Source organism: Hyperolius riggenbachi, chromosome 10 (genome assembly GCF_040937935.1).
Source record: "Hyperolius riggenbachi isolate aHypRig1 chromosome 10, aHypRig1.pri, whole genome shotgun sequence".
Taxonomy (NCBI): domain Eukaryota; kingdom Metazoa; phylum Chordata; class Amphibia; order Anura; family Hyperoliidae; genus Hyperolius; species Hyperolius riggenbachi.
In genome coordinates, this window is record NC_090655.1 from 12,777,105 (window position 1) to 12,803,213 (window position 26,109).

Below are 26,109 nucleotides of genomic sequence, written 5' to 3' on the forward strand. Positions count from 1 at the left end.
TTTAACAAAAGTTTGGTAAACTATGTTCAACCACTGCCGATTACACACGATAATCATTCGCTTTGACTGGCAGTCGTGCACAGTGCTTCTTTGACTGGCAGTCGTGCACAGTGCTTCTTTGACTGGTTGTCGTGCACAGTGCCTATTTGACTGGCTGTCGTGCACAGTGGTTCTGATCGCCATTGACCCCCGTGTTAATTACTGTAATCGTACAGCGTCGCATTTGCACCTGTCGTATGTTCCCAAGGTACGCGCTGACGGAAGATAGATCTGGGAGTGATTGTTCGTTGGGTACGTCGGCGCCACATCTTCCCCGATCCATCTTCCGCAGTCTTTGGGGTGGGTTTTCAGCTTCACCTTTTATTTCTCCCACTAACTAACTTAAGCCCGTTTAAAAACGGACTCTTGGTCTTTTCACTCCTCCACCGCTGCTGCCAGTCAGTGCGCATGCGCACGCACCCGTCTGCCTGGTTCACTAGCCCCGTCCTCCTGTCCCAACGGCTGTCTGTCCTGCACATGCGCAGTAGCGCAACCTATGGACACAGGGACAGGATGACGCAGGGACAGGATGACGCAGGGACACAGGATGACGCAGGGACACAGGATGACGCAGGGACACAGGGACAGGATGACGCAGGGACAGGATGACGCAGGGACACAGGGATATTATTAGATAGGATTATTTAGGCAATACCAGCATAATACTAATTGCTGTAGAGTAGTGCTGCTAAAATTGGGCTCCTTATACAATGTGCAGCTTCACCACGGGCAGCAATTCTTCTTCCCCCCCCCCCCACTTTCACATTGTCCCATTCACTGATAAGTGTACTAACGAGCAGGCACAAGAGCTCGCACAGCAGGCGATCGCGGCGAGGTACGAATATCTATGTTCCTAAGATGGAGCTAAGATGAAGTCTCAAGGGGCGTAGATATGCTGGCACCGGTCCCATAACAAGTTAAATTAAGTTTGCATTACATTTTCATGCATTTAGCATCTTATTGAACTTCTCTAGCGCTTGCTTACCCATATCCACATAAACTGTATTGTCACCACTCACCCACTTAATCTCTCTCTCCTGCAGATCACACACAATCTCTTTCACACGCCATCACGCTACAATATTAAAACTCGTCCTGTAGACAGAGGTTCATGTACCTTACCAAAGCAGCCAGGGGAGTAACCAGCAGTCACTGGGCCCCCCTGGAAAACTGTGGATGAAGAAGCCCAACCCCCCCGTGCTTTTTGCACTGGCAAGCTGAACAGATAACCGACAGACGTGTGCTCCCAGCCTCAGTTTATTACACTCACTCTGTCCATCTCTGATGCAGCAGAACTGGCTCTGCAGACTCATCCAGCATACCTACAGTAAACAGCACTTGGGGAGGGGGGTGGAGAGGTTGGGGGCTGGATGTTGTGTACAAGACCCAGCTGCACACTGAATAGGGACTGTCTACAAATCTTTGGCTACAAAACTTTGTATAATTCCTTATCAGTGGCTGAGTAGATGCAGTCATTAGAACAATTTTGTAGAGACCAGAAAGTTTTTTTTTTTTTCTCTCTTTTTCTCTGTGCCCTTAGTTGTCAGTATCTCAGGACAGGAAAAAGAAACTTCTGCCCCCCCATGGGACCCTCTACAGTTTCTGGGCCCCACTGCGGGTGCATCCCTTGCAAGGTCTATTGTTACGACCCTGAAAGTGGCTATAAAGCTAATGTACAGCGTCATCATATTTCCCACCTATCCCTTCCCTGCATGAACTTCCTACGACCCCTCTCTATATACAATATCCACCCCGCAATTCCACCTCCTTCCGTACACCTGATTAGCTACGCCGATCGAGATAAAAATCCACAATAATCCTGCCTGTGACTTTCTTTTTTCTGTATGATTATTTGAATATAGATTATTATTTTATTCCTCTGTTCTGTTCACCTCTGCGTTGTCACTTTATGTAATGAGATTAGCTGGCTTGCACAGCCTGGAGTGGCCACTAGGTGGCAGGCTTGCTGCACTGCTGACGCTCCCATCCTCAGAGACTGTCTTGATTTATACCTTTACAGGTTTTTAATACTTGAAGGAAATCAGTGTTTTTTTTCTAAGTATTGTTGGAAAATAATTTTTGATTAAAGATGATGAAGCTGCAAACAAGGCCGCGGCGGTTGTTTTCTTGCTCTCGGTGACATCGGGCTCCTGGCGGCTCCAGTAACCGCCGTAAATATTTCATTAGCCCGTTTAATTCACGCAGGCCGGAGAGCGAGAGGAATTCAGGTGAATTTTAATTTACAGAATAAGGAATCTGTGGGTTTTGCACTCCATGCCGAATTTGCCTTTGTAGATCTCCAGGCGGGGAGGGGCAGATGCTAGAGAAGGCAGAATTGGTTGGCAATAGCAACCATTTAGTGATTCGATTCTTAAAGGAATACTATCGCAAAAAATTATAAAATTTTAAAACCCTTGTAAATACATACAAATAAGTAGTACGCTTCTTCCACAGTAAAACTGGCTGTAAATTACTTTTCTCCTATGTTGCTGTCACTTAGGGTAGTAGAAATCTGACAGAACTGACAGGTTTTGGACTAGTTCATCTCCTCATGGGGGATTCTTAGTATCTCCTATATTCTTTACAAAAGCACTCCCTAGAAAATATCTATACAAAGATGCAGGCCAACCTCCCCTACCGGGATGTGGCACTTGGACTGAGCAACCACCATTTACTAAGTGCTTTAGAAAATAAATAAGCCCTGATAATCCCCCATCATGAGGAGATGTGCTAGTCCAAAACCTGTCTGATCTGTTGGATTTTTACTTCCTACTGACAGTGACAGCAACACAGGAGAAGAGTTAATGGCTCATTTTATTCTGGAAGAAAAGTACTTCTTATTTAGGTGTTTACGTGTATTTTTAACTTTTACAATTTCTCTCAATAGAGGTCCTTTAAAGAGGAACCTTACTGAATGTAATTTGATGATTAAAATTGCTTGTATTTTACAGTATTCATTTATAAATAATTTAGCCAGTGATTGCCTATTTCCTCACCCCGATTTACAAATCTGAAATTTATCACAGGAGGTGACATCTTTAGTACTGGCAGGTGCAGCTCTGTGGAATGTTTGTTGCATGTTCCAAAGTAGGCAGAAACATCTGGTCTCCCAAAGCATACTGGGAGAATTCCGTATAGCTTAACAGCCTAGGCTAAGCATCGCTGGGAAGGTGGGGTTATACACCAATATACAACAATTTATAAATATAGGAAGTGTTTCTAGTGCTGAAACCAGGAAAATTGCCATAAAATTTGGTATCCATAATAATGTATTACATTTTTTTGCATGACGTTACAGTGCCTCTTTAAAGAGAACCTGAACTGAAGATTAAAAGTCAAAATAATTATACACAGGTCATACTTACCTCCTGTGTAGTCTACTCCTCAATCTCCTTCTCCTCTCCTGCGTCCCATTTGCCCACTGTGATCAATGGAATTCTCTGTCCTCCATTTTGAAAATGGCCATTACCCCATAATAGCTTCCTGGTCAGCACACTGTTAAATTGTAATATCACCAACTTGAGCCATAGGGAAGCATGGGCATTAACCCTCCTTGCGGTTTGGCAAAATCCGCCAGGGGGCAGCAAATACGTTTTTTAAAAAAAATTTTTTTTTTTTTTTTTTTTTCATGTAGCGAGACGAGGTCTCGCTACATGATAGCCGCTGCTCAGCGGCATCCCCCCAGCCCCTCCGATCGCCGCCGGAGATCAGGAGATCCCGTTCAAAGAACAGGATCTCCTGGAGGGCTTCCCCCGTCGCCATGGCGACGGGGCGGGATGACGTCACCGACGTCATTGACGTCGTGACGTCAAAGGGGACTCCGATCCACCCCACGGCGCTGCCTGGCACTGATTGGCCATGCAGCGCACAGGGTCTGGGGGGGGGGGGGCTGCGGCGACGCGTATAGCGGCGGATCGGCGGGTAGCGGCGGCGATCGGGCACTGCACGCAGCTAGCAAAGTGCTAGCTGCGTGCAGCAAAAAAAAAATTATGCAAATCGGCCCAGCGGGGCCTGAGCGGTGCCTCCCGGCGGCATAGCCCGTGCTCAGCACGGGCTTACCGCCAGGGAGGTTAAAGAGGAACTTCAGCCTAAACAAACATACTGTCATTAAGTTACATTAGTTATGTTAATTAAAATAGATAGGTAATATAATCTCTTAAGGCAGCCATACACTGGTCGATGTGCCATCAGATCGACCAGCTGACAGATCCCTATCTGATCGAATCTGATCAGATAGGGATCGTATGGCTGCCTTTACTGCAAACAGATTGTGAATCGATTTCAGCCTGAAACCGATCACAATCTTTTCAGCTGCTCCTGCCGCCTGTCCTCCCCCCACGCATACATTACCTGACGCTGGCTCCCGGGCATCTTCTCCACGCTGCACCGCTCTGTTCTTGCTCCATCTCGGCGCTTCCTGTGTCACTCCGTGACCAGGAAGTTCAAATAGAGCGCCCTCTATTTGAACTTCCTGGGTCACTGCAGTGACACAGGAAGCGCCGGGATGGAGCTGGTGCAGCGCTGAGAAGATGCGGAGAAGACGCCCGGGAGCCCGCATCAGGTAATGTATTTTTCATCGGATCGGCCGCCGCTAGCGACGCGCACTTTACCCGCGGGCGATCGAGGGTAATTTCCCGCACGGCGCGATCGACGGACCGATCCGATTTCGGGAGGAAATCGGATCGTCGGCGGCGTTTACCGCGAACGATTGGCAGCAGATTCGATCCCAGGATCGAATCTGCTGTCGAAACGGCCGGGAATCGGGCCAGTGTATGGCCACCTTTACTCTTTTAAAAGAACAGACAAATGTTTTATTTCATGAGGGCAGCCATCTTTTTGGTTGAAAGGAGGTGACAGGGAGCATGAGGCACAGTTCCAACTGTTCTGTGTCCTGAGCACCTCTCCCAGTTGCTAGGCAACGTGAACAACAACATAGGAAATCCCATCATGCTCTGCACAGCATCAGGGAAAAAAAGCCCAGGTTTTTTTTCTTTGATGGGAGGAGCTTAGCTAAAAATGATGCTTTGGTAAGAAAAACAAAGTTCTGATGCTGTGAAACTATTAAAGAAACACCAAGCCTTTTCAGTTCTACTGAGTAGAATTTTAGTTCGGAGGTTCACTTTAACTTGCACATTCAGTTGTAACTGACAGCTGTTGATATATAACTGACAGCAACTGGTATATTTCAGTTCTGACAAAATATTGTCAGAACTAGAAGGAATCATTGCTAGAAGAAAATGGTGAGCTTCTGTGAGGAACTGACGTTGAGGTAAGTATGTAATATTTATTTGCAGCTACATTGTGTTTTATGTTAAATAATTTTACTCAGTTCATGTTCCCTTTAAAGTAAATGAGATGGGAATGATTCAGAGTTTATGCAAATTTATGTAGCATGGAAATAGAGCAATCCTATGCAACAGCATCAGCTGCATTTGGTCAGTAGGCGTGGTCCATGGTATTGCACACCTCATATGTATATCAACTTACCATTAACTTACCATATATACTGGCATATAAGCCGACCCGCCTATAAGCCGAGGTACCCACTTTTCTCTTACAAACCAGGAAAAAGGGATTGACTCACGTATAAGCCCCCTCCACAGTAGCCAGATTTTCCCCCAGTACAAGTCAGCCTCCTCCCCATAGCCAGATGTGCCCCAAGGATGATACTGCTGTGTCTCAAGATGTCACTAGATGGCGTCATAGATATGAGACACAGCGATTGCCACACAGGAAGAATCCCTGATCATTGCAACGCTGACACATTGCTTGCACGCTCCGCTCCACAAGCCAGGGAACACAGGTAGGCCTGAGCAGCACACTCTGCACACCATGTTACAGCGGATGGGGGCACAGGCACATCAGGGAGCCAGCTGGTAAGCGCAGGATCACTAGTGCACAATCCTTACACTCCTCTGCCAGTAACAAAACCTGCTCCACCCTCCGTTCTGCTCCACTGACTTGCAGATAAGCCGAGGGGGTAACTTTTCAGCATATTTTTTGTACTGAAAAATTAGGCTTATACACGAGTATATACAGTAATACCTAATACACAACAAAATTGGAATGAGGCAGTGGCCATTTTTATTGGGGTAAATAATCATGTAAATGAATCTTTATTGCTCTGAATGACCTTCAATTCAGACAACCAGAGCAAATGTTTATTTTTATTTTTAAAGGGGCCCTACAGTGAATTTTTAGCTACTGGAATAACCCTAGTAGCATGTTTGTAATAGTATGAGAAGCATATATTGGGTAGTGTATCTGGTTACAAACGCCGGCCGGCTGGATAGGAAAAGTTATAGCACCTCTTACCGATCCTGGCATCACTAGAATGCGACCTCGTCTGTTCCACTGTATCCTCTCAGTAACCAAAAGCTTTTTCACAGTGCACTGCTATGCAAAAAAGCGTACCAATGCATCCTAACGAACACCAACGCATTACATGTAAAAGGGCCCTCAGTATGCGTTGGTACGCGTTTTTTTTCCATAGCATTGCATTGTGAAAAAGCTTTCAGTTAAAATGCGTATAGTGGGAACTGTGCCATTGGAAAACATGGGCATTTGACAATCTGTTTTCTTTCAGGCTGCATTCACAGTGGGACGATGTGGAGCTGCGTAATAAAGTCTTCTAACGCAGCTTACCGCACTGCAATGCTAATCCTATGGGACGTTTACAATGTGACGTTAGCGTTGCATTGTAAATTGTAGCGTTATGGTAATTAGCTGCTTGCAGTGTGTAACCGCTAAATGCACATTACCAGGTACAGGAAAGCATACTGTCAGATTTTAATTGCTTACTTTTTTTGCTGGATTGGCCCTTTAAATGAATTGTACCCACAAATTGCCCGTTACTGTGTGATGCGTCAGTGCCCACCCGTCAGACTGTCTAGGAAGCACATATGATGAGAGCTGAGACCTCAGTACAGTTGGAGTAAGATGCCTTGCTAGTTGGCTGGGTTGGATTTTTCTGGCTCGGCCTTTATTGTTCTCTGATCAGAGATAAGCAGCGGAGCCTGCCAGCGCACATATTTGTGATATGAGGAAGCATGTTTATGTGAATGTCAGAAGATCTGTTCCAAGCTGGATTCCTTCATGCTCTGCTGCCCTCTACCTGCCATCTATAACCGGAGACACTCGGGCCAGGAAACAGTCAGCTGGATTTTGATTGGTTACCGTTGGATGGCGGTCAGTTTTTTTCCTATTTCATGAATCGGCTGTCATGACTTTGGTTTCAGTTTGGCTTTATTTGCTGAATTCCTCTTCTATTTCAGGGGATATTCCCGGAAGCATCTCGTGGAGGGTTTAGAGTCCATCACAAACTACAGGTTCCGGCTGAAGGTGACGGCGTTTGATGGCGAATATGCGTATAGTCCGGTGGTGTCCGTCTCCACCACAAGTAAGTAGAATGATATTTATGCTATGTGACGTGCCTCTGTCATGTTCCTGGCCTAATGGAAGGAGTATCTGCGGTCGGCTCCACTCCTGCTGCAATCCGTGCAGGGAATGAAGAACTGGACTCCTGCTCAGGCCTACATGCTTATTTATCTCACATACAGTTCCGATCCTTGATCCAAGTCTCTGTGAATGAGAAAGACCAGGAGCCCAGTGGTGCAGTATTGCTAGACACGGGGCAAACCCAAGAGTGGGGGGGGGGGGGATTCCTGGAAGGTCTCCTTCAGCCACGCATAATACAGTATAATAATAATATGGTAGGACATCATGCTGGGTACATAATGCAATTTCCCGTCCGACTGACAGGATCTGACAATTATTTCCTAAATGTCCAATCTGCTTCTGATGATCGACATGATCGATCAGGAGCAGTTTGGATACAGATAATGAGGACAGCCGACATCGGTAATGAAGGGGAAAGTGAAGCATACACACAGCAGGGCACAGGGTTGTGCTCATACCTGACTCTGTTCCCCAGAGCTGCTCCATGCTCTGTACACACGCTGCTGCTCCATGCTCTGTACACATGCTGCTGCTCCATGCCCTGTACACACGCTGCTGCTCCATGCTCTGTACACGCGCTGCTGCTCCATGCCCTGTACACATGCTGCTGCTCCATGCTCTTTACACATGCTGCTGCTCCATGCTCTGTACACACGCTGTTGCTCCATGCTCTGTACACACGCTGCTGCTCCATGCTCTGTACACACACTGCTGCTCCATGCTCTGTACACACACTGCTGCTCCATGCTCTGTACACACACTGCTGCTCCATGCTCTGTACACACGCTGCTGCTCCATGCTCTGTACACACGCTGCTGCTCCATGCTCTGTACACACACTGCTGCTCCATGCTCTGTACACACGCTGCTGCTCCATGTTCTGTACACATACTGCTGCTCCATGCTCTGTACACACACTGCTGCTCCATGCTCTGTACACACGCTGCTGCTCCATGTTCTGTACACATACTGCTGCTCCATGCTCTGTACACACACTGCTGCTCCATGCTCTGTACACCCGCTGCTGCTCCATGCTCTGTACACACGCTGCTGCTCCATGCTCTGTACACACGCTGCTGCTCCATGCTCTGTACACACGCTGCTGCTCCATGCTCTGTACATACGCTGCTGCTCCATGCTCTGTACACACGCTGCTGCTCCATGCTCTGTACACAGGCTGCTGCTCCATGCTCTGTACACACGCTGCTGCTCCATGCTCTGTACACGCTGCTGCTCCATGCTCTGTACACAGGCTGCTGCTCCATGCTCTGTACACAGGCTGCTGCTCCATGCTCTGTACACAGGCTGCTGCTCCATGCTCTGTACACAGGCTGCTGCTCCATGCTCTGTACACAGGCTGCTGCTCCATGCTCTGTACACAGGCTGCTGCTCCATGCTCTGTACACAGGCTGCTGCTCCATGCTCTGTACACAGGCTGCTGCTCCATGCTCTGTACACAGGCTGCTGCTCCATGCTCTGTACACAGGCTGCTGCTCCATGCTCTGTACACAGGCTGCTGCTCCATGCTCTGTACACAGGCTGCTGCTCCATGCTCTGTACACAGGCTGCTGCTCCATGCTCTGTACACAGGCTGCTGCTCCATGCTCTGTACACAGGCTGCTGCTCCATGCTCTGTACACAGGCTGCTGCTCCATGCTCTGTACACACGCTGCTGCTCCATGCTCTGTACACACGCTGCTGCTCCATGCTCTGTACACACGCTGCGGCTCCATGCTCTGTACACACGCTGCGGCTCCATGCTCTGTACACACGCTGCGGCTCCATGCTCTGTACACACGCTGCGGCTCCATGCTCTGTACACACGCTGCGGCTCCATGCTCTGTACACACGCTGCTGCTCCATGCTCTGTACACACGCTGCTGCTCCATGCTCTGTACACACGCTGCGGCTCCATGCTCTGTACACACGCTGCTGCTCCATGCTCTGTACACACGCTGCGGCTCCATGCTCTGTACACACGCTGCGGCTCCATGCTCTGTACACACGCTGCTGCTCCATGCTCTGTACACACGCTGCTGCACCATGCTCTGTACACACACTGCGGCTCCATGCTCTGTACACACGCTGCGGCTCCATGCTCTGTACACACGCTGCTGCTCCATGCTCTGTACACACGCTGCTGCTCCATGCTCTGTACACACGCTGCTGCTCCATGCCCTGTACACACGCTGCTGCTCCATGCCCTGTACACATGCTGCTGCTCCATGCTCTGTACACATTCTGCTGCTCCATCCAAAGTAAACTGTAGCAAGGAAAGAAGGGTGGCAGTGCTGTGCCTTATGCCTTTCCCCAGACACTGCTACTAGATGTTATACATGAGTAGCTTTTGGCACTCACGTTCCCTGCTTACATAATACTGCAGACTTCGCTTACTTAGAAGTGTCACATTTTGGGCCCCGCCATGAACAGCGTTTTTTTTATTCCATTTTCTAGGAACGGTGGATCGTGCGGCCGGTTGGAGTATCGGACACGTTCTGCAGGATTTGCTGGCGCAATAAGATACCGCGCTGTAAAACATACTCTCCCCAGTTCAGAAACATCATCTGTCTAAATAAGACGTTAATAGATCGCTCTCTTAAATAGATTTGTGGCTTAGAGGGGGAGAAGCATATAAAATTGAATGAAGGAGGATTTAGATAGCTTATATGATGGAATTTCCCAGTCCGGCGGCTCACACACACAATACCGTCTCGAGAACTGCGGCAGATTGAGGGAAGTGCTGCAGCCAACAGATTAAATTCTTTCCGGAAATACTTTCACTGCAGCAGCGGCAGTTTCATTTATAACCGTATGATATAGGATTTCCTAATGGGAAATAGGATGGCGGTCGCTGCTTTATTCAGAGCTGAAACGCCAATTTAAAAAGAAAAAAAAAATACAGAACTGACCCGCTATTCCACCCGTATCTCTGCACTGCAGGAACTCAACACGCCACACTTGCTCCACCTCTATGCAGATCTGTCCACGTATCTGATTGGAGTAGAAACAGGAAGTGAGGCACTGCTAATTCCTGTTTCCATGCAGCTTTGGACCAATCAAAAGCTACAGGAAGTGATTTGATTGCCCGTTTTCAAGTTGCATACAATTTGCATGCCGGAATTTTTATCATTATTGCAAATATTCACCCAGTTTTGGTTTAGTATTTATGTTCTGGAAACCGCCTAATATAATGCTGGTGCCAGCATTACCCTCTGAGCACCGCTATAGTCATTAAGCCCAATATAGTGTAGTATTTGTGTAGATCACGTGGATTATTGTAAGAACGATAGAAAATATACTCACAAATTTGGGTTGCCACACAGGCAGGGCCGGCCCTAGACTTTTGCCGCAAACTTATAAAAAATCGCCCCCCCCCCCCCCCCCCTCCTCAAGCCGTGGGTGGGTTGCCGCCGAGCTGGAGGGGGTAGTGGGCAGGAAGGGGGTATTGGGCAAAGCGGCGGGGAGGGGGATCGGACTACCACCTCCCTCTTAATGGGTCCCCCGATCTGCGCTCCCCCTCCAGCTTTAAAAAGTTAAGTAGCAGCCGCTACTAGTAAGAGGCAGCGGGCGGGGATGACTCACCTCTTCCGCGTTCCAGCGTGCGCTCCACTGTCGTCACTTTCTGCAATGCCGTCCACTTACAATACAGTGGGCGGCATTGCAGGAAGGGACGACAGTGGAACGCACGCTGGAACCTCGGAAGAGGTGAGTCATTCCCGTCCGTTGCCTCTTACTAGTAGCGGCTGCTACTTAACCTTTTAAAGCTGGAGGGGGAGCGCCGATAGGGGGACCGAGGTGTGGGGGGGGGGGGGTCCGACCCCTCCCCGCCGCTTAGCCCAATACCCCCTTCCTGCCCGCTACCCCCTCCAGCTCGGCGCCCCCCACACCCACGGACAGACGGGGGCCGCCCCCAAGTGGCGCCTGAGACCTTTGTTTCACCCCGCCTCATGGGCGAACCGGCCCCCTGCACACACGCAACCACTATAGAAGCAAGTGGGGAGAATTAGAAACTGACCCCTCTCAGGTATAAGTGAAAAAATGGGGATACACCCCTCCACCCGGGGCGGACTATGTACAAGAGTTACAACAGAGGCTCCAAAAAGGATACAAATGTTTAAAAACCGTTTTAAAAGGAGGAGCTGTGGTGGACTTGCCTCCCTCGTAGATCAACAGACATAAGACCGTTATTTTAATTCAAACGTAACATTTATTGGATGCTCCACAATGCAATGCGTTTTGCAGGCTAATGATGCGGGATTGTAGCCGTGCGAAACGCATTGCATTGTGGAGCATCCAATAAATGTTATTTTTTAATTAAATTAACGGTTTTATGTCTGATCTACAAGGCGGTAAATCCACAACAGTTTCCCTCTATTAAACGGTTTTTAAAAAAAAAAATGTTTATCCTTTTTGGCACCTTTGTACTAACTCTTTTACACCAGTAAGTAAGGCTTACAGAGTTCCCGCCCCCGCTCGGGTTTGCGTCGGTCCTCCACAGTCACCCTCCTTGCAGTTATTTCGGTCCCGGGAACAAGAGCTACACTGAATATACAACCTCCCAACAGAGGTGTAATGAGTAACAATTGGTAGATGGAGAAGTATAAAACTGTTTAAAAAGTAGAGGTATAGTTGGATTACCTTTCCCATGGATTTCAAAGCAGCAGAATTTAAATTTTATTGCACACAGTAGAGTTGCATTTCACAGCATTTCCAGCTTCCTCGGGTCAATAATAACCACTGTAACGATTGGTGTCAGCACGCAGAGAGAATCTGATTATTGGTGATCTGCAGTATCACCAAGAATGCAAATATATACCTGATTATTGATGATCTGCAGAATCACCGATAATACAGATATATTGCTAACCTCTGGACACCAATAGGTATGTGAGTGTTTGGTGTAACAGTAGTACTTTGAGTAATGCACCTGCTGAACAGGTGACCATAGGCAGTAAAGGAATACTGCTCTTGAGGGCACAGGAACCTTCCAGCAGCCTGAGACTCTCCCAGGGGTGGAGTCAGGCTGGGGATAGGAAGGACCAGAGAGTGAGTGACACCTGAAGGTGGACGTCACTATCTGATCTGGAGACTATCTCTGAAGAGGAGAGATAGCTCTCAAGGTCGGGCACGCCAGGTCGGCAACACACGGACAGATTAAGTACAAAGACAGAAGGCTGATTCGGTATCCAGGGCAAGCAGGGTCTGGCAAAGGAATATCAGATATGTGAGGTACCGAATCAGAGATCAAAGGGATAGTCAAGAAAGCAGAAAGTCATAACAGATATCAACAATGCCTAGTCTGGGTGTGAGGTCCTTGGTCTCTACACCCTGGAACTAATCTGATGAATAACAGATGGATAACACAAGTTCCCTAGTCTGGGTGTGAGGTCTGTGGTCTCTACACCCTGGAACTAGTCTGAAGAATAACAGATAACACAAGTTCCCTAGTCTGGGTGTGAGGTCCGTGGTCTCTACACCCTGGAACTAGTCTGAAGTATAACAGATAGATAACACAAGTTCCCTAGTCTGGGTGTGAGGTCCGTGGTCTCTACACCCTGGAACTAGTCTGAAGTATAACAGATAGATAACACAAGTTCCCTAGTCTGGGTGTGAGGTCTGTGGTCTCTACACCCTGGAACTAGTCTAAGCATAAACTGAACACAATACAAGTAATCTGGCTCAGTGTGAATTCCCAGGTCCACCTGGTTCAAACACACTGTTGGATCTGACTAAGGTCTGAGTGCTTCCACGTAGTGATCGCAACGGCAGACAACTTGAGACTGGTCAGCAGTAACTATATATGGAGTAGTGCTCTCCGGCACCACCCCTAATTGATCAACCAATAGTAACCTGCTCTGGAGTCAGCTGATCGGCGTGATCAGCTGATCTCTCCATGCCCAGTATAAGAGTTCTGCCTCAGCGCACGCATGTATTCCTAAGCCTGTGTGCATTAGCAGACTCAGCCACACCAGACACGCTGCCGTGTGCAAACCGCCGCGCTGGACGCGGAAACAGCCGCCTTACTAGTACATGCGGCGGCTCTTCTGCGTTCTGCCCTGTTACCAGACGCACGCCTCCGCGTTGGACGCGGAATCCGCCGCCTCCTCAGCAACACGCGGCGGCTTTTCCGCGTTCTCTCACAGCCACATAAAAGGGTTGTTTGGCCAGAGAGAGTCAGACTGGAGCTCCTCAGCGCTTCATACGAGGCTGGCTGCATCTTCTATACATATATAATGAAACTGCTCTAGTAGATCGGTGACAAATGCAGATGTATGTCTGACAAAGTTATTTGTGTGTCTCTGCAGGAGAACCGATGAACGGGGAACATCTCCATCGAGCTGTGAATATGAATGATGAAGAAGCTGTCATCAACATACTGCAATCCGGGTCAGTAATTCTGTCTGCAATACATCCCCTCCCCCCACACTTTAGACTTTCTGCCCCTTGCTGGTGCAGTTACTGTTCCCCTTCTCAAGTCCAACTATTTACCTAAACCATTGAACTGCTGCTTGTGTGCAATGGATACGACTATTCCAAAGTAACTCTGGAGCCGGGGCCAACATTGTTTAGGGCATTGGGCAATTTCCTAGCTCACTCATTATCTGGAGGGGCACCATGCAACATGACTTATGTCTATTGTTTGCTAAACACCATTGGCGTAGCAATAGGAGATGTAGAGGTTGCAACTGCACTGGGGCCCCGGGAGGCCCTCCCTCAAACACAGTATTAGACTCTATATTGGGCGTACGTTAAAAAATGGCGCCGGGAAAAAAGGGCGCAGGGTTTTAAAAGATAATCATGAATAACGTTTAAAAAAAATTTGTGTTATATTTTGTTTAAAAATAATGTTTTATAAAGTTATAAATCATTAAATAATGTGTATAAAATCGGCAATTTTAAAAACGTTAATCTTCCCTGTTTAAAAATTGAAATTTATAATAACGTTTTATAAAACATTAATAAGAATTTTACTAAAGCTATACCTAACCCTACTCTCACACAGAACCCTCCCTGTACCTATCCCTAAGCCCTAGACCCCCCTGTTGTTGCCTAACCCTAAGACCCCCCTGTTGGTGCCTAGCCCTAGACCCTCCTGTTGGTGCCTAACCCTAAGACCCCCCTGTTGGTGCCTAACCCTAAGACCCCCCTGTTGGTGCCTAACCCTAAGACCCCCCTGTTGGTGCCTAACCCTAAGACCCCCCCTGTTGGTGCCTAACCCTAAGACCCCCCCTGTTGGTGCCTAACCCTAAGACCCCCCCTGTTGGTGCCTAACCCTAAGACCCCCCTGTTGGTGCCTAACCCTAAGACCCCCCTGTTGGTGCCTAACCCTAAGACCCCCCTGTTGGTGCCTAACCCTAAGACCCCCCTGGTGGTGCCTAACCCTAAGACCCCCCTGGTGGTGCCTAACCCTAAGACCCCCCCGGTGGTGCCTAACCCTAAGACCCCCCCTGTGATAAGCATTAATAACGTTTAAAAAAAATATGGTGCGGTTTTTCGTTTAAAACTGTAAAAAAAAAAAAAAATTGTACAGTTTTTCGTTTAAAAGTAATGTTTAAAAAATTATAAATCATTAAATAATGTGTAATCATGAGAAACCGTTATAAAACATTAAAAGTCTCCGGGCGCCGCTTTTAAAACGTTATTTTTCTCCGGCGCCCTTTTTTCCTGTTGGGCGCCGATTAAACGATATTTATTATGGGAGTGAATGGCGGCGCCCTTTTTGTCCACCTGCCTCATGCGCCCAAATTTCCTGCTTCCCTATATTGGTCCTGTGCTGGTAATAATCACTTCTGTAGATCGGAGGCGCCCTTGGTGATAGTGGATGCGTATACAGTATGTATTCATCAGAAGTTAATCAAAAAATATCTTGCCTACCTTTAAACAAGGAGACATCCGTTTAATAAAAGAATATAGGTATTTATTAACGATTAGCACTTCAGACAATGCGTTTCGTGGCTTAAACCGCTTCCTCAGGTCAAATGGGGTGCTAAAAAGGGATAGTAGTGTTCCTGGGCGCCAAACACTACTATCCCTTTTCAGCACCCTATTTGACCTGAGGAAGCCTTTTTAAGGAGCAGCGACCATTACTCTAAAGACCGAGTGGGGACGGGACTCCCTCACACGCCCAGACGAGCGGTTGCCTCATTGAGCAACCAATACTTGTGAGTATATTTACTCTTACCCTCCCTTACTGACTTGATAATACACCAGAACGGGCTCCCGGTTTCCCTGTGCTTTTTTTCCTAGTTTTTCTGCAGTTCCTCACTTCTATAGATGGTTTGAATAGTATTGATCATTTACCCTGAACAGTTAATAAAAATGAGATTGGTACTTATTTGGGGCTTCCTCCAGCCCACCGTAGGCCGCGAGGTCCCCTGGAGTCCTCCTGGCTCCTCCCGGTCCCACTGGCATTACTGGAGACTTTCAGGCTTAAAGAGAAACTCCAACCTAGAATTGAACTTTATCCCAATCAGTAGCTTATACCCCCTTTTACATGAGAAATATGCTTTTCACAAACAGACCATCAGGGGGCGCTGTATGACTGATTTTGTGCTGAAACCCCTCCCACAAGAAGCTCTGAGTACCGCGGTACTCTGGGCAAACTGCCACAATGTAACAATGTTCACAGACAGGAATTAGCTGTTTACAGCTGTCTCTAACAGCCAAAACCACTAGGAGCAGCTACATAACCTGCCCACAGTAAAAATGTCACCATGTAATACGTCAGAATGTAAATCAGGGAGAGGAAAGATTTTACAATGAGCAAATGCTGACTAAATCATTTATACATAATTATGGTAAAAAATGAAGCACTTTTTTTACTACATTATTTTCACTGGAGTTCCTCTTTAAGGTCGGCAGTACTCTTCTTGTACAGGGCTGCTCCACGTCATCACGCCAGCCGCTACCATAGAGGCAAAAGGGGCAAATGCCCCGGGGCCTCTGACATCTGCTGGGCCCCCCAGGTGGTCTTCCCATATGCCTGCATGTTTAGCTCATCTGCAGTGGCAGGCAGACCCACACTGGCCAGGGGGGAAGGGGGGCAATCTCCCCCCAGGCTGCCTTTCATTCAGTGATTTAGGGCTGGTCTGGTGTCTGGTGTATTCAGGTTTGTTGTTGTTAAATTGGGCATACACGGGTTGATCTGGCGGCAGATCGATTCCTGCTCGTCCCCACCGGCCCTCCTTATCAGCCGCTCGATTCCCCGGGTAATCTATCCGGCAGGTCATCGGACCTGTCGGATATTATCAATCGAGCCAGACTTTTACCCCAGGGCCCCATGTGGCTTAAACCGTATGCCCAGCATAAGGCAATGTGAAACACAAGGCTAGCTGATAAAAGTGCAATTAAAGGGCAGGCAAGCTGGTAAATATACACAGCATGATGCAGAGCTTGCCTGGAGGGTCTGTGGGAAAACATCTGTCTTGTCTCGCCCCATTGTTATAATGACTGCATGTGTGGATAAGGTGTTATACAAGTTGAAAAGTTTTTGACAGTCCCTAGACTCCAGGAGGGCTGCTTTCTGACTTGTGTGAGAGACCGGCAGGGACAATAATCGTATTACAGGCAAGTAGCCTCTGTGTGTTGTGAGAATGCAATACAGCTCTGCTCCATCTCAGGCTATTCTCTGTCTCTCCACTCCTCCTCTCTCTGGGCTAGTGCACGCCAAAATCGCAATAGCAATGGCTAGCAATTTGTGAGTGCGATTTTATGAAACGATTTTCAGAGCGATTTTAGAATGAATCGCTCAAAAAAATGCTACATGCAGTGTGTTGGTGATTTTGAACAATCACAACAATGCTGTAAGAACACCCTCATAGGGTAACATTAGCCAAGTGCTTTCCAAATCACTGTTGATTTGAAAAACGCTCAGACGCACTCTTGGTTGGCACCTGCCCTCCCTCATTCACCTTTGTTTCCCTCTTCCCCTAGTGCTGGCTGTGTCTTCTTGTCATACAGGAAAGCTAAATAAAAGTGCAATCCTGCTGATTTTTTTTTTTAATGTCTGAATAGTTGACTGAATAGCTTGTTGGAACATGGCATACGTAGCTTTGTGGGACATTCTTGGGCAACACTCTTATTTTCTTTACTGATTGATTCTGCTGGTATGTCTCTGTTCTGGTCCAAGGGGGGTGTCCACCAACAAATCTCTGCAGAGGGGCCTGATGTAGTTACACTCCTACCCATCTGCCTTGTAATAACTCACCTGTCTCTGCAGCAGGTCCATCCCGTGCTCCCTCTTCAGCCACGCTGCCTGCCTCTATGACCCTCTGCATGTTATTTACATGTAACATGTGCTGGATGGAGGAGACACAGGCAGCAGGGCTGAAGGCAAAGCACAGGATGGAGCAGCTGATACAGGTGAGTTAATACAAGGCAGCTGAGCTACACAATGTGCGGGGCCATGGGAGAAGTCTATGCGAGACCACGAGGGGCAGCAGTCGGTTCAGGGGCTGACTTCGCTGGAAGGGGGGTTGTATGGGGGCCCCAAGTTACTTTTGCCCCAGGGCCCCCATGTGGCTTTAACCGGCCCTGTGTCATCACGCCGGCCGGTGTGACAGTCCTGCGCATGCGCAGTTCAGAGTTAGAAAACCGCCCATGCGCAGGACTGTCACTCCGGCCGGGGTGATGAAGGGGAGTGTCTTTGTCCAGGAAGAGTACTGCCGACCTTCAACCCGAAAGTCGCCGGTAATGGAGCCGACCAGCGGGACCAGGAGAGGAGCCAGGATGCCGAGGGATCTCGCAGCCTACAATGGGCTGGAGGAAGCCCCAGGTAAATATCCATTTCATTTTTATTAACTGCTCAGGTTCCCTTTAACAAGCTGTTCCCCATCCCCTTCTTGCATCTCAGACACTGTTGTTGCCATTGGCAGGTTTTGGTGCGCCGTATCAATTGTTATGTATAGAGTGCTTGGGGGACCCCATTGTAAAACTTGCACTGGGGCCCATAGCACCTTAACTATGGCACTGCTAAACACCTCTGCGCTTTGTGCACTAAAATCAACTTAAATATCTTAAAGCGGACCCAAACCAAACATTTTTTGTAATTAAAAATATATAGTTGCACCACTCTGACACATACAAAGATAAATAAACTCTCCTTCAAGCCTATGAGCATTTCAGTGCATGCTTTTCACCCTTCTCTTTTCATAACTAGGGTTATACAGGTGGCAGCCATTAGCAATTCCTCCATTTACTCCTCCAGTTTGCCGGATTTTGTCCCGGCAATTTGAAAGGAAGGGAGGGGTTCCTCCAATAAATGTAGCAGCTGAAAAAAGGCTGCTATTTATTATTATAATTTAGAAAATAGATTTTATTTCTGAAATCTTGTATTTTTAATTTGGGTCCACTTTGATAACATGTCTAATGGCCCGTACACCCGCCTAACTTAAAGAACACCGCTAATAAAAAGACCCGGGGGGGGGGGGGGGGGGATACTTACCTCGGGAGGGGGAAGCCTCTGGATCCTAATGAGACTCCCCCACCCTCTCCTGCAGCCCCGATCCAGCTCTGGCAGCTCTCGGACGGTGGTGAGAGCTCCAGGATCGTAACCATCATGTGAGAGCTTCGTGCAGGCGCAGTTGCAACTTTAGTTCGGGCTCAGGTGGAAATAGTGAAGCCAGGTCGGATCAGCAGTACTGCACAGGCACCTTGGGCCCGCTGATAACAACCAACCATGTTTAGTGACTGGGTCTCCCCCTAGTTAAAGGGACGCTTAAGTCAAACAAAAAAAAATGAGTTTTACTCACCTAGGGCTTCCAATAGCCCCCTGCAGCTGTCCGGTGCCCTCGCTGTCTCCCTCCGATCCTCCTGGCCCCGCCGGCAGCCACTTCCTGTTTCGGTGACAGGAGCTGACAGGCTGGGGACGCGAGTGATTCTTCGTGTTCCCAGACACATTAGCACCCTCTATGCTACTATATGGTATATGATATATGCTATAGCAGCATAGATGGCGCTATTGTGGCCAGGAACGCGAAGAATCACTCGCGTCCCCAGCCTGTCAGCTCCTGTCACCGAAACAGGAAGTGGTTGCCGGCGGGGCCAGGGGGATCGGAGGGAGACGGCGAGGGTACCGGACAGCTGCAGGGGGCTATTGGAAGCCCCAGGTGAGTAAAACTCATTTTTTTTGTTTGACTTAAGCGTCCCTTTAACTAGGGGGAGACCCAGTCACTAAACATGGTTGGTTGGTTGTTAGTGATGAGATGTGATGAGTGGGGGTCCCTGTCACTACCTAAAGTGATCTCCCTGTATGCATTGCGGCACACACATGAGACACTGCCACGTGTTTGTTTCTTTTTGTTTTTCCTCTCCCCCTTTTTATTTTTCCAAACTTTTGTTGCCCTTATTCTAACCTTTTTGTTTTTCTTTTTTGTGTGTTGCTGAGACAGTGAGTATATATTTTGCATTAAACACTGATTTGGGTGTATCTGATTGGTCGTGTCTGGTTCATAGGCCGGAGTGTGTATTATTTCTGATAAATGCCTGCAGCTCAGGTGAAATCAAAGCTCTCCCAGAATCCATCCTGCCTCATTCCAGCTCGATACAGCTTCAATTAAATATGCAGTCTGAACATTTCCGAAGTTTTTTGAACAGTCTCTCTGGCGACCTTTTGTAATTTTCGCGCTGACCTCTTCCCGCCTTATCTCGGCAGCGACACTTCGAGACACCCAGAGGGGACATTTTTAGGGATTAAATTTAGATGAGTTTTCTTATAAAAGTCAGACTTGTAGCTTCCATTTTTCCCTTTTAAGTTTTAGAAAAATGGAGATTATGAAACTGAAAATCCCGGCCGTTTTATTGCCGCAATTAGTAATATCGGACTATCGGTGTATCTGAAAAGGTTAATAAAAGTCAAAGTCTCTGAATAAGGACGGTGCCCGTGTACTGCCGACGCTGGCTAGATGCCGCCGTGCGATCTGTGGTCCAGCGATGGTCCTGCGACGCCATGTGCATATTTATCAATTCGCACTTTACAAGAGAACACCAGATAAAAGGACGCCCGGAAATAAACCAAATTACATTAAAGGACCACTGTTGTAAAAAAAAAAAGTACAATTAAAAATTATTATAAATGTATAAAACGTAACTTTTAATAAATACCCATTACAGTGAAATTGGTTGCGCCTTTTAACCACTTGAAGACCCTGGGCTTAAACCCCCCTAGTAACCAGGCCATTTTTTACAAAATGGGCCCTGCAGCTTTAAAGAGGAACTGTCGCGAAAATCTTAAAATTTAAAACCCGCACAAATAAGAAGTACATTTCTCCCAGAGTAAAATGAGCCATACTTGATTTTTCTCCTATGTTGCTGTCACTTAGCGTAAGGAGTAAAAATCTGACAGAACCGACAAGTTTTGGGCTAGTCCATCTCTTTATGGGGGATTCTCAGCATGGCCTTTATTCTTTATAAAGACATTACCTGAAAATGATTAATACAAAGATGCTGGCCAGTTTCCGTTGAATCTACATGCAAGCTGAAATAATCAGTGTCTTATTGACATTTCCTACAGATGAGATTATATATTGTATTTATAAAGTGCCAACATATTATGCATATTACCTGTTCCGTCCTACTCGGACACACGCATGAGTAGATGCTTTCCTGTAGTTTGCAGTAGGAACTGCAATGATGCATTGTTGACTTGGATGCATCGCAATACATCGCTGAGATAATCTCACTGCCCCCCCCCCCCCAGTACTTCTACTGGATTCTTGCATTTACAAATACATTTTTACATCCTGGATCAATAAATAATTTTATCTTTACAGAAGCCTCCTGATAAAGAGTCATTCTATGCACCATCACCTAACTATATGAGAACCTTCCTTAAAGGAAGCCTGAACTGAAAATTAGAAGTCAAAATAAACATAGACACGTTATACTTCCCTCCCGTGTAGTCTACTACTCAATCTCTTTCTCCTCTCATGCATCCCATTTGTCTACTGTGATCAATGGAATTCTCCATCCTCCATTTTATAAATGGCCATTACCCCATAACAGCTACCTTGGTCAGCACACTGTTACACTGTAATATCACCCACTTGAGCCATAGGGAAACATGGAAATTACCTTGCTCATCAGTTGTCCTTTCAGTTATAACTGACGGCAACTGATCTATTTCAGTTCTGAACAAATCTTGTCAGAACTGGAAGGGATCGTTGTAAGAAGAAAATGGTGAGCTTCTGAGAGGAACTGACAGCACCTTTGCGAACATACCGTAATTGATTTTTTTTTTCAGGCAATCTGCTGGTCTGGCAGACCTTTCACTGCTGGGTATGAATTTATCTGCAGGTGTAATTCTTCCTGCCGGAGTGTTTGATGGTCTCCTCCGGGTTGTAAAAACGCGTGAGTGGTGTACGGTTTCCCATCCCCCTCTGTTCTCCATCCACTTCCTGTCCGCTGAGGGACCCCATCTGACCGGCCCGTTTTATGGGGAAGCGCTTGTCAATCATGAGGTTGTATTTCTTCACATTGTTGGAAGACCGATCATCAGAGAATCTCTCTTTCAGTGCTGAGAGGGGTGTTGGGATCCTCAGACACAGACAGGCCGTTACCACATTGTCCACATGGTTAGCATGTACGTTTTATTTCCCGCCACATTCATGATTGGCCATATTTATGGGTACGGCCACAAAGATGAAGATGGGTTCAGACCAGCATCAGAGGGCTACCAGAGGATTAGTTCCAGAGCATTCATAGCCTTCCCCTTACTAAGGTAAGTATGTAACGTTTTTTTCTCTGATTACAGGTTAAAGGATACCCGAACTGACATGTGACATGATGAGATAGACATGGGTATCTACAGTGCCTAGCACACAAATAACTATGCTGTTTCTTTTTTTCTTTCTCTGCCTGAAAGAGTTAAATATCAGGTATGTAAGTGGCTGACTCAGTCCCGACTCAGACAGGAAGTGACTACAGTGTGACCCTCACTGATGATAAATTCCCCTTTTTACCTCTTTCCTGCGCTCAGAAGCCATTTTCTGCTAGGAAAGTGTTTTATAGTTGGAATTTCTTATCAGTGAGGGTCACACTGTAGTCACTTCCTGTCTGAGTCAGGACTGAGTCAGCCACTTACATACCTGATATTTAACTCTTTCAGGCAGAGAAATAAAAAAAGGAACACAGCATAGTTATTTGTGTGCTAGGCACTGTACATACACATGTCTATTTCATCATGTCATATGTCCTTTCGGGAATCCTTTAAGGGGAGGGAAATTTGAAATGCCAGATCGCAAAAAAGTCGCATAGCGCCGCAATTCCTATGCAATGTTTTTTTTTGTGTGCTCCTACACTTTCTACACGTGGGCAAATCGATACAAAAAAACCCAGCAAGACCGTCGTTCACCATTGGGCACAATCACAACGCAAACACCTCTCGCGAATGGAAAGGTTCCTGCCCAATTTCCAGTAGTTTAGAGTACACCTCGAGTGAGAAGGATATGAAGGCTGCCTTATTTATTTTCTTTTAAACAATACCAGTTGCCCGGCAGCCCTGCTGATCTCTTTGGCTGCAGTAGTGTCTGAATCACACACCTTAAACAAGCATGCAGCTAATCCAGTCACACTTCAGTCAGAAACCAGGTCTATGGCTAAAAGTATTGGAGGTGGAGGATCAGCAGGGCAGCCAGTCAATATGCATTGTTTAACGGGAAATAAGTATGTTTGCCTCCATATGCCTCTCACTTCAGGTGTGCTGTAAAGGACAACAGTAGGTAGAGGTATGCGGAGGCTGCCATATTTATTTCCTTTTAAGCAATACCAGGTGCCTGGCAGCCTTGCTGATCCTCTGCTTCTAATACTTTCAGCCATAGACCCTGAACAAGCATGCTGCAGATCAGGTGTTTTGACATTATGATCTGACAAGATTAGCTGCATGCTTGTTTCTGGTGTTATTCAGACACTACTGCAGCCAAATAGATCAGCAGGACAGCCAGGCAACTGGTATTGTTTAAAATGAAATAAACATGGCAGCCTCCATATCCCTCTCACTTCAGTTGCACTTTATGTATGACCTGTTTTTTGTGATCTGCAAGCGATCAGAATTGGATTGCAAAACACTACTAGTGAAGGATCCTAACACTTTTTCCATTTCTCCCTTTCAGACATGTGAAGGCGGACATTCCTGACAAGCTCAGCTTCACACCACTCATGGTGGCCGCACAGAAGGGATACCTCAGGTACAGTCCCCCCTTCCTTCCCCTCTGTGGTATCTGGGTCAGGAAGTGACCTATGATGGCCGCACAGAAGGTGTTCCTCAGGTACAGGCCCCTCTTCCTTCTCCTCTGTGGTATCTGGGTCAGGAAGTGACTTATGGTGGCCGCACAGAAGGTGTTCCTCAGGTACAGGCCCCTCTTCCTTCTCCTCTGTGGTATCTGGGTCAGGAAGTGACTCCTGGTGACCGCACAGAATGGGTTCCTCAGGTACAGTCCCGTCTTCCTTCTCCTCTGTGGTATCTGGGCCAGGAAGTGACTCCTGGTGACCGCACAGAAGGGGTTCCTCAGGTACAGTCCCCCCTTCCTTCCCCTCTGTGGTATCTGGGTCAGGAAGTGACCTATGATGGCCGCACAGAAGGTGTTCCTCAGGTACAGGCCCCTCTTCCTTCTCCTCTGTGGTATCTGGGTCAGGAAGTGACTTATGGTGGCCGCACAGAAGGTGTTCCTCAGGTACAGGCCCCTCTTCCTTCTCCTCTGTGGTATCTGGGTCAGGAAGTGACTCCTGGTGACCGCACAGAAGGGGTTCCTCAGGTACAGTCCCGTCTTCCTTCTCCTCTGTGGTATCTGGGCCAGGAAGTGACTCCTGGTGACCGCACAGAAGGGGTTCCTCAGGTACAGGCCCCTCTTCCTTCTCCTCTGTGGTATCTGGGTCAGGAAGTGACTTATGGTGGCCGCACAGAAGGTGTTCCTCAGGTACAGGCCCCTCTTCCTTCTCTGTGGTATCTGGGTCAGGAAGTGACTTATGGTGGCCGCACAGAAGGTGTTCCTCAGGTACAGCCCCCCTTCCTTCTCCTCTGTGGTATCTGGGTCAGGAAGTGACTTATGGTGGCCGCACAGAAGGGATACCTCAGGTACAGTCCCCCCTTCCTTCCCCTCTGTGGTATCTGGGTCAGGAAGTGACTTATGGTGGCCGCACAGAAGGTGTTCCTCAGGTACAGCCCCCCTTCCTTCTCCTCTGTGGTATCTGGGTCAGGAAGTGACTCCTGGTGGCCGCACAGAATGGGTTCCTCAGGTACAGTCTTGTGTATTGTGCCTCGTTCCTTCTCCTGTGTGGTATCTGGGTCAGGAAGTGACTCCTGGTGGCCGCACAGAAGGGATACCTCAGGTACAGTCCCCCCTTCCTTCCCCTCTGTGGTATCTGGGTCAGGAAGTGACCTATGATGGCCGCACAGAAGGTGTTCCTCAGGTACAGTCCCCCCTTCCTTCTCCTCTGTGGTATCTGGGTCAGGAAGTGACTCCTGGTGGCCGCACCGAAGGGGTTCCTCAGGTACAGGCCCCTGTTCCTTCTTCTCTGTGGTATCTGGGTCAGGAAGTGCCTCCTGGTGGCCTCACAGAAGGTGTTCCTCAGGTACAGTCCCCCCTTCCTTCCCCTCTGTGGTATCTGGGTCAGGAAGTGACTCCTGGTGGCCGCACAGAAGGTGTTCCTCAGGTACAGTCCCCCCTTCCTTCCCCTCTGTGGTATCTGGGTCAGGAAGTGGCTTATGGTGGCCGCACAGAAGGTGTTCCTCAGGTACAGGCCCCTCTTCCTTCTCCTCTGTGGTATCTGGGTCAGGAAGTGGCTTATGGTGGCCGCACAGAAGGGGTTCCTCAGGTACAGGCTTGTGTATTGTGCCTCGTTCCTTCTCCACTGTGGTATCTGGGTCAGGAAGTGCCTCATGGTGGCCTCACAGAAGGGGTTCCTCAGGTACAGTCTTGTGTATTGTGCCCGTTCCTTCTCCTCTGTGGTATCTGGGTCAGAAAGTGACTCCTGGTGGTCTCACAGAAGGGGTTCCTCAGGTACAGGCTTGTGTATTGTGCTTTGTTCCTTCTCCTCTGTGGTATCTGGGTCAGGAAGTGCCTCATGGTGGCCTCACAGAAGGGATACCTCAGGTACAGTCCCCCCTTCCTTCCCCTCTGTGGTATCTGGGTCAGGAAGTGACTCCTGGTGGCCGCACAGAAGGGGTTCCTCAGGTACAGTCTTGTGTATTGTGTCCCGTTCCTTCTCCTCTGTGGTATCTGGGTCAGGAAGTGACTCCTGGTGGCCGCACAGAAGGGGTTCCTCAGGTACAGTCCCCCCCCCCCCTCCTTCTCCTCTTGTGGTATCTGGGCCAGGAAGTGACTCCTGGTGACTGCACAGAAGGGGTTCCTCAGGTACAGGCTTGTGTATTGTGCCCCGTTCCTTCTCCTCTTGTGGTATCTGGGCCAGGAAGTGACTCCTGGTGACTGCACAGAAGGGGTTCCTCAGGTACAGGCTTGTGTATTGTGCCTCGTTCCTTCTCCTCTGTGGTATCTTGGTCAGGAAGTGACTCCTGGTGGTCTCACAGAAGGGGTTCCTCAGGTACAGGCTTGTGTATTGTGCCTCGTTCCTTCTCCTCTGTGGTATCTGGGTCAGGAAGTGACTCCTGGTGGTCTCACAG

General features: G+C 48.0%; 1 protein-coding gene across 1 annotated transcript in view; it reads left to right on the forward strand.

The window, feature by feature from the left end:
- FANK1 (fibronectin type III and ankyrin repeat domains 1) overlaps nucleotides 1-26,109 on the forward strand; it is a 125,879-nt gene that overhangs the window by 57,979 nt on the left and 41,791 nt on the right. Inside the window, exons 3-5 of the mRNA XM_068255733.1 lie at nucleotides 7,314-7,438; nucleotides 13,802-13,883; nucleotides 23,603-23,677. Of these exons, the coding sequence (XP_068111834.1) occupies nucleotides 7,314-7,438; nucleotides 13,802-13,883; nucleotides 23,603-23,677 (282 nt within the window). The remainder of the gene's footprint in view (nucleotides 1-7,313; nucleotides 7,439-13,801; nucleotides 13,884-23,602; nucleotides 23,678-26,109) is intronic.